The sequence below is a fragment of the Danio aesculapii genome, chromosome 15 (genome assembly GCF_903798145.1).
Source record: "Danio aesculapii chromosome 15, fDanAes4.1, whole genome shotgun sequence".
NCBI lineage: Eukaryota > Metazoa > Chordata > Actinopteri > Cypriniformes > Danionidae > Danio > Danio aesculapii.
Genome location: NC_079449.1, coordinates 25,162,153 through 25,171,889, shown reverse-complemented (window position 1 = coordinate 25,171,889; position 9,737 = coordinate 25,162,153). Strand labels below are relative to the sequence as shown.

Below are 9,737 nucleotides of genomic sequence, written 5' to 3'. Positions count from 1 at the left end.
TCACTCCTTCCCTCCCTCCCTCTTTCTTTTCTTTGGTTCAAAGTCTCGCCAGATGTCTCCAGGCTGTAAAAACAGTAGGCTTTAGCAGAAGACCTCCTCGGATATTAATGGAAAAACAGTCTGGTGTGGAGATTTTAATGCCCACAGTACATTATGGGGAAACAGAAATGACAATAATGGAAATGTAATTGAAGAATTCATAGAAGAAGAAGAGCTAATTTGCATTAATGACGGGACAGGAACTAGATTGGATATAGCAAGAGGTACAGAATCAGCAATAGACATTACAATAGTTACCAAAGATATTGCAGATAGATGTGAATGGGAAGTATTAAGAGGTAGTACAGTTGGGAGTGATCATTACCCAATCAAAACTCAAATAGGAATAGAATGTGTAAAAGAAATTGAAGTGAGAGAGGAGAAGTGGATTTTAGAAAGAGCAGATTGGGATAAATTTAGGGAAATCAGTGAAGATCGTTTGCAAAAGATTGAGGACAATTTAGATATTGAAAGTATGTGTGTAAGAGTTAGTGGAGGAATAATTGAAGCAGCAAACATGGCAATACCTAAATCTAAACCTAAAAAAATTAATAAAATTGTTCCATGGTGGACAAAGGAGTGTAAGAAAGCTATAAAGGAGAGAAATAAAGCATTTAAAAAAATGAAAAGAACACACAACTTTCAAAACCTTATTGAATACAAAAAAAATCACAGGCAATAGTAAGGAAAACGGTTAAAAAATCAAAGAAAGAATATTGGAGACAATTTTGTGAGTCTATTGGCAGAACAACACCAGTAAAGAGAGTATGGGGAATTATTAAAAAAATGAAAGGAAATGGAAAAGAATATGGATATCCAATGCTGATGGATGGGCAGATGGTTATTATTAATAATAAAGAGAAAGCAGAAGTCATAGCAAGGACCCTAGTTAAAGTACACAGCACAGACAATTTAAGCCAAGAGGAGAAAAGAGGTAGGGAGGAAACTTGTAGAAGATATCAGTTTGGTTTAGGAAAAGATGAAGAGGACCAGGTACTAAATATTAATTTCTCAGGGACTGAGCTTAATAGGGCATTGAAGAAATTAGGGAAAACAGCTCCAGGAAAAGATGAAATTAGTTATACTATGTTAGAAAATCTAACTGATAAAGGAAAGGAGGTGCTGTTAAGGTTGTATAACAAAATATGGGAAGTAGGGGTTATTCCAAAGGAATGGAAGAAGGCAGTAATCATTCCCATTAAAAAGCCTGGGAAAGATCCAAAACAGCCAACCAGTTATAGACCGATAGCCTTGACATCGCATATGGGGAAAACGATGGAAAAAATGATTAATGACAGATTAGTTTACTGGGTTGAAACTAAAGGAAAACTAGGAAACTACCAAAGTGGATTTAGGAAAGGTAGAGGGACAATGGATCCAATTATAAGGTTAGAAGATGATATTAAAAAAGCACAAGTAAACAGGGAATCCGTATCGGTTATAGCCGTATTTTTAGACATAGAGAAAGCTTAGGACATGTTGTGGATAGATGGAGTGTTAATCAAACTTGACCAGTTAGGAATTAAGGGACGTATACTGAGATGGGTTAAAGAATTCCTATCAGAAAGATCTATAATAGTAAAAATAAATGGTACATTTAGTGGATGCTACAGAGTAGAAAATGGTACACCACAAGGAAGCATCATTAGCCCTTTTTTGTTTTCTATAATGTTTGATGGGATCTTTAGGGAGATAGAAAATAATACAGGGGTTGCATTATTTGCAGATGATGGTGCGATTTGGAAAAGAGGGAGAAACATAACATTTATAATAAAGAAAATGCAACAGATAATAAATTCAGTGCAGGATTGGACAGTTAAGTGGGGATTTCGAATATCTCAAGAAAAAACAAAAGTAATGCTATTTACCAAAAAGAAAACAAGAGGGGAATTAAAATTGAGATTGGGGGATAAAGAGTTGGAGAATGTTGAATCGTTTAAATATCTGGGACTGTGGTTTGATAGGAGACTCACATGGAACACACATATTAGGAAAATGATTGATAAATGTAAGAGAGTGTTAAATGTGATGAGGTGCCTATGTAGTGTTGATTGGGGTGCTAGTAGAACGGCATTAAAAACAATTTATACAGGGTTGATAAGATCAGTGATTGACTATGGGTGTATGGTGTATGGATCAGCGGCTAATACAACATTAAAACAGTTAGATAAAATCCAAAATCAAGCACTAAGAGTATGCTGTGGAGCCATGAAAACCACAACTTTAGCAGCATTACAAGTTGAGATGGGAGAGATGCCTTTACACCTTAGAAGGGATCAACTGGCAGTAGTATACTGGGCAAACTTGAAAAGTCATAATGATAATCACATAACACAAACAGTTCTGATGCAGTGCCAAGAACGAGAGAAACAGGATGTTAAAGGTTATGGATGGATTATACGAAGTAAAATAAATGATATGGAAATAGACACACTAACAGTTTCGCCCACTATAGTATTTCCAGTAGTTCCCACATGGCTGCTTGGGGATTTGGAAGTTGATTTTGAAATACTGAAGGAAAAACAAGAAAGTGAGATTGACAGCAAACGAGTAGAAAATTATATAAAGGAAAAATACAATGAAACATCTGAAATATACACAGATGCATCAAGAATTGGACAAAGAGTAGGAGTGTCATACAGTATTCCAAAGTTAAAGATTGAAGCTGCAAAAAGAATTAATAATAATTTAGCAGTGTATACAGCAGAATTGGTAGCGATATGGTTGGCTCTAAAGTGGTTTGAGGATAATAAACCAATTAAAGTAGTCATTGCGTCTGATTCAAGTTCAGCACTTATGAGTATAAAAAATTTAGTATCAGAGTCACGGCAGTACATCATTTATGAAATAGTGCAGATGGGAAATAATCTCATAAAATCAGGAGTCATCATTTCATTGTTGTGGGTACCAGCACACATAGGGGTCAGTGGGAATGAGATGGCAGACAAGTTGGCAAAACAGGCAGCACAGCAAACTACAATAGACATTAACATCAAATACAGCAAGTCAGAAATCAAAAGTATTGTTAAAACTAAAGTATTGGGAAAATGGCAACAGATATGGAATAATGGGAGTACAGGACGTCAATATTACAACATACAGAACAAAGTTGGAAAAGGTAGGGAAACAAGGAAAAGCAAACAGGAAGAAGACAAGTTCACAAGAATGAGATTTAATCACACAGCACTCAATAGTACATTACACATGATCAATAAACATGCAGATGGGATGTGTGAATGTAATAACAACAAGGAGACTATAGAACATGTATTGATGCAATGCCCAATTTACCACACAGAAAGAAATATATTGTTCACACAGTTACAGGAAAAACAAGTGGAACCTAACATAGAGAATATCTTAAAGTTGAGCACGGGGGATGTGTGTTTTAGATATGTGTATAACTTTTTGAAAGACATAGGGTTAGGTAATAGAATATAAATGTATTTATGGTCAAGGAAATGGGTATTTTTAGTTTATTTTATATTATTTATTTTTTTTGAATGAGCTTTTCTTTTGTGCCGATTTGTTACACTATAAGGAATGCATAAGTTAGTCAACTCCTGATTCACACTCCAATCCAGATGGTGGCGGTAATGCTCCAAAAAGCTGGTTGCCAACCACCAAACAACACACAAGAAGAAGAAGAAGACGACCTCCTCGTTTGAAATGGCTGTAGAACTTTTTCACAAAAATGAGACTTTGCAAATGCGCAAGAAGCTGATTGCGTAAGTTGGATCAAATATTATACGTACCGTTAGCTCTGTTATTATAAGGTCTGCTGCAGTTTGAACTGCTGTTCTGCTCTTTTCAATGTGTTTTCAGACAGTCCTGCAGACTCTTTTTCTCCCATGATCCTGTGAAAATAGTCCGTGCTCGAGGTCAATATTTATATGACGAGAATGGCACACAGTATTTAGACTGCATTAGTAATGTTCAACATGGTAAGGACATTTTGCAGTTATGACATGTATCCTGCAGATGACGTCAACAAGTTATAAGTAGACAAAAGTTATTAAAGAGCCCATATTATACATGAAATAGGGTCATATGTAGGTTGTAAGGGTCTCCAACAACAGTCTAATATGCATGCAAGGTCAAAAAACACTTTGATGGTCTTATAATCTGCATTTATTTTTACCTAATTATACCAGCGACTCCCATATGAATCGTTCAGCGATTCATTTGTTCCCAAACCCCTCCTCAGCGCGAAGCTAATTGCGCTGATTGAACCGATGACAGCCTGCTGCGATTGGTCGACAGTGACAGGCTTCAGCACGAGACAGAGTGAAATGCCCAGCTGGTAATCAACTATATAAAAGTAGTCACAGTGCACACACGCTTCATAGTGTAAGGCTTTTTTCACACACACACACACACACACACACACACACACACACACACACACGCACGCACACACACACACACAAAACCCTCCTTAGAAGAACTGGGGAGATCGACGCGAGTCTCCTAGCCACTTTACCTGCTCTTTTTCTCTCTCTCTCTCTCTCTCTCTCTCACACACACACACCGCTCCTCAGAAGAACTAGGGAGAGCGACGCGAGTCTCCTGTCTCCTAGCCCCTAGGCGTCACACACTCGACCTGCTCTTTTTCTCTCTTTCTCACACACACACACACACACACACACACATCATGTTCCTCCTCAGAACTAGGGAGATCAACACGAGTCTCCTGTCTCCTAGCTTACGATGGCCATAGCAAGGACAAACGGCAGTGGAACGTAAGCTCACAAAAGCATTTAATGTTAAATCCGTAAACAAAGCGGCACGCGTCGCATCTTTAACGTGGCTTACATGCGATAAGAGAATATAAAGAGTAACCGCGTGTACTGTACCAGGTTAGCAAGTAACAAAACACAATAAATACATAATTTGCAAGCTAGAGTAAACGAGGCAACAATTTTAATCGCACTTACTTACACTAGTGAATAAACCTCAACCACTGACTCTTCACAGTTCACAACTCATCTTTGGGTAGAGACTGTCAATAATATCCATCTGAGCACAGCGTGACTTCATTCGACCGGCGGCGTCTGTGTGTGTGTGTCTAGTGTTTTTTCTGTGTTAGTGGGCGGGGCCGCAGGTTTCAAATCTCCCTGGTTTGCGTGCGTAACTACTGGCGAGGCTTGTGTTTCGTGGCTGCGTCATCGCGAAACACGTAATGACTCGATATCAAGACGACTCGTTTGAAGCACTATGAGTCGACTCTTTTATAGATGAATCAATAATTTTAAACACTGTACACTTACAGATTTAAGCCTTAGCTGGATATTTCACTTCACTTAGAGCTGTGTTACACACTACATGGAAGGGCATTTTCAAAAACCCATAATATGGGCTCTTTAAATATAAACTCAACAAGGAATGCTTGGCAATACCTACTGTAATTAATTCATCTAAATACAGTAAAACAGACTAATGTTGGGACGTTATTACTTTATCAAATAATTTTATATTTTAGTATAAACTGTCAAGCATACAGGATTATACGATATATATATATATATATATATATATATATATATATATATATATATATATATATATATATATATGGGGGGTATCCATCATTTCAATGATTAGATTGTACAGATTATTTGTTTCATTATAAGAGATGTTTCAAAACCTTCTTGTTTTCTGTAATAGAGGTCAAAGTTATAAGACATTTTTAAATATTTAAAGGAGGGAGTAATAGACATTACTTTTGCCTTGTGTATGTGAAACTTCCCAAGAAAAAAGATCAACTATAAAGCATATCGAGTGTATCATTGCCAGTTTTACAGTTAAAAAAAATAATTCATTCAAAAATACATTCATCAAAGTTAAATATTTTATAAAAACGAATCAAAAATCAACGCTAAAACCTGTTTCCAAAAATCATCAGAAAATTTACTGCAAAATAGATGTAGAAGACTTTCAGGCTCTGTGTTACATAAAGAACATTGTGGTGAAATGTCTGTTTAAATGTATTAATAAACATATTGCAGGGATAATATTTTGAAAATGATTTCTTTTATCTTATTTGGGAGTAAAAACTTATTACTTGTTGACCAAATATCATCTATGAAAGGTAAAGAACAATATTGTTTCAATTTCAAAATTGCTTTCGGGAAACAACTACTATCTTAAATAAGACATTGTTCTGATGTTATTGCACTTTTTATCTAAGTCACTGATACACCAAGTACAATTTTTGGAATTTGCTTTAAGACTGAGTTGTAAGAAATATGGATTTTCAAGTAAAGCAGTTTATTAGAGATGCTTTTCACAATCAAATTCTAATCATTAAACAAAAAAACAGTCCCTAAAGAGGAAAGAATTTCCGGATAAGTATAAATCTCAAAAAAATAAATAAATAAATAATTTCCATGTCAAATCAATCTTTTATAAATCTACTTTTGTTTTTATGCTGTAATTCTTTCGGTTGCAAGTGTAAGCCATTTTTAAAACTTCAGTGTCACATCCTTGCTCATGGAGCATGTCTTTTTAGATTGATCAATGTTGAAAGTAGTATGTATGTAGTTATTTTTGTGTAAACATTAATATTTTTTAAAAAGAAAGCTCAAAAGAGCAGCATTTGGAATGCATCCTCGCTGAATAAAATGCTCATATTTTTCTTCAACGACAAAATAAAAATCTGACTAACTCCAGACTATTAAATAGTAATAGTATATATTAGTAGCGAACACATCTTGAAAGTAAACAAGAAGGAAATTTTATATTCACAGCATGCAATATATTGTAATCAATTCAGTTTACCATACATATTGCTGACCAGATTTCTGACACATTTTCTAGTACTGCAGTCAAAATAGCATTGAAATCTTATGATTATCTACAATATGAGATTAAATAAAATGGGGACAGTACATTTTGTATATTTTATTTTCAATCAAAACAGCTCCAGTCGGGGACAAGACAAAAAATTTACTAACTCCAGACTATTAAATAGTAATAGTATATATTAGTAGTAAAATACATGCAGAAAATATACAACAAGAAATGTTGATATTTACATGCAATATATTGAAAATGAATTAAGCTTACTTTGCATTTTGGTGACCAGATTTCTGATACATTTCCTAGTACTGCGGTCAAAATAGCAAATTGAAATCTTTTGATTATCTACTAAATGAGTTTAAATAAAAATGGCACAATACATTTTGTAAATTACATTCATTCATTTCATTCATAACTTTATTAATCTGGGGTCGCCACAGCAGAATGAACCGCCAACTTATCCAGCATATGTTTTACGCAGCGGATGCCCTTCCAGCTACAACCTGTCACCAGGAAACATCCATACACAATCATTCACACACATACACTATGGCCAATTTAACCTCTATCCAATTCACCTGTACCACATGTTTTTGGACTTGTGGGGGAAACTGGAGCACGCGGACACGGAGAACATTCAAACTCCACACAGAAATGCCAACTGACCCAGCCAGGGCTTGAACCAGCGACTCTCTTGCTGTGAGGCGTTTGTGTTACCCACTGCGCCACCATGCTGCCCCATTTTGTACATTTATTTTTAATTAAAACATCTCCAGTCAGGGAAAAGACAACAAACATCAAGCATATCCTTGAAAATTGGACATCTGGTCATTCTATATGCCTATAGAAAATAATCAGCTCTTTTCTTCATCTCAATCAATTTTAAATAGGCTTTCCAGAGCTCTTTCCGGAAGTGTCAAATATATAATCACATGATCTTTTCAGTGGGTCACAGTCACCCCAGCATCACCCAGGTGGCTGGCACTCAGATGGATCTTCTGAACACAAACACTAGATTCCTTCATGATAATATAGTGCAGTATGCCGATCGACTGGCCGCCACTCTGCCGAAGAAACTTTCTGTCTTCTATTTTGTCAACTCGGGGTAAGTGGCTTTTCATTGGGTTTAAAAGTGTTTGACAAAATCTTATAGATGTTTCTCATCTTCCAAAGATCAGAGGCTAACGATCTGGCCTTGAGACTGGCCCGTCAGTACACCCAACATCAGGATGTCATCGTTCTAGATCAGTAAGCTCGACTAAATGAAGATTTTGCATTAACAGATAATGGGAAGTACTACATGGAAATAAACTGGCAGATGAAGCAGCAAAACAGGCTATCTCCTTGAATGTGACCAAATGTTTAATTCCTCCTGAGGACTTAAAACCCACAATCAATTTGTTCATAAACGAAACATGGCAAAGGGAATGGGCCAACTGCATAAATTACAAATTACATGAGATTAACCTGAAAATAAATGAAAGACATTTAATAAATTATAATTTTGAGACCAGGCATGATCAGACGGTCTATACCAGATGTCGAATTGGACATTCTAGGTTGACACATTTATATTTATTGAATAACGAAGAATTACCTAAATGTAATAACTGCCAGACTGCTCTTATCATAAAACATATTTTGTTGGAATGTAGGAGTTTAAATTCCATTAGGCTAAATTTTTATAAGGAGAGTACTTTGATGGACATTTTTAAAAAGGTGCCACCAGGAAGAGTTTTAAATTATTTATAAAAAAATTTAACTGAAAAATCATATTTAACTTAAAATAAATTTTTGTGTAAATTTTATCTATTTATATTTTATATATTTGTCTAACTAACTTTTTTAGTGTAATACGAATTTGTTTTATCATGAAATATTTTATATATATTTATATATCATGAAATATTTTATATATATATATATATATATATATATATATATATATATATATATATATATATATATATATATATATATCCATTTTGCCACAAAATAGCCATAAGTTGCTGATGTGGCAATAAATAAATAATAAAGAAAGATAATGGGAAGTGGCTTATTTATATGTCATCTTTACCTGCATCTCCAGTGCATATCATGGACATCTCACCTCGCTTATTGATATCAGCCCATACAAGTTCAGGAAACTGGAAGGCCAGAAAGAGTGGGTTCATGTGGTGTGTACAAGACATAGAAACAGTTCTTTAAACTGTAATAAAGGCTCTTTGCTACATATCATTCTTTCTGGCATATCTACAGGCACCTCTCCCTGATACTTACCATGGCATCTATCGAGAAGACCATCCTGACCCTGGACAGGCTTATGCAGACACGGTCAAAAGTCTGATTGAGGAGGCGCATAAGAAAGGTCGCATGGTATGGTCAGGATAAAAAAAAATAATGTTTTAACTTTTTTTTTTGTCTATACAATAAAAATCTGTGATGTTCATGGTTATTATATTTAACTGAATTTAAATGAAACAATAATAAAATTTATCTGATTTTATTTCAGCTAGAATTTTCACCAAAGAAATACTTCTCGTTTTAATTAAATTTAATATAAGTTAAAATAATATTTATTTACAAAATTATGTACAAATAATTGAAAAAAAACTGAATAAAACTGAATAAAACACTATCGATAAATAAACTGTTAAAAAAAAACATCTACAGATCATTTATTAGACACTTGAAGAAATTCCAGAATATGTGTCGTACAGTAGTTACAGAAAAATGTATAAACTACAGACACATTGCCAGAGGGGTTTATGAGGTTCGAAAGACCCACCCCTCAATTACAAAGGTCAGAATTTGTTGCATTCATGAGCTCATTTGTCCTATTTTGACTGCTTTGCCATCATAAATAATAAAAATAACCCATCGAAAGGCTTCAAGTC

At 34.9% G+C, this 9,737-nt stretch overlaps 1 protein-coding gene across 4 annotated transcripts in view; it reads left to right on the top strand.

Annotated features, from left to right (window-relative positions):
• Positions 1–23: 23 nt before the first annotated feature.
• phykpl (5-phosphohydroxy-L-lysine phospho-lyase) overlaps positions 24–9,737 on the top strand; it is a 13,803-nt gene continuing 4,089 nt past the window's right edge. The window contains exons 1-7 of one of the 4 annotated variants that reach the window (XM_056474235.1): positions 24–93; positions 3,696–3,767; positions 3,865–3,983; positions 7,786–7,945; positions 8,014–8,088; positions 8,930–9,017; positions 9,100–9,216. In XM_056474235.1, the coding sequence (XP_056330210.1) occupies positions 3,709–3,767; positions 3,865–3,983; positions 7,786–7,945; positions 8,014–8,088; positions 8,930–9,017; positions 9,100–9,216 (618 nt within the window). In that variant the 5' untranslated portion in view covers positions 24–93; positions 3,696–3,708. Of the gene's footprint in view, positions 94–3,676; positions 3,768–3,864; positions 3,984–7,785; positions 7,946–8,013; positions 8,089–8,929; positions 9,018–9,099; positions 9,217–9,737 lie in introns of those variants that run through there. The other 3 variants (XM_056474234.1, XM_056474236.1, XM_056474237.1) reach the window with 3 other exon arrangements.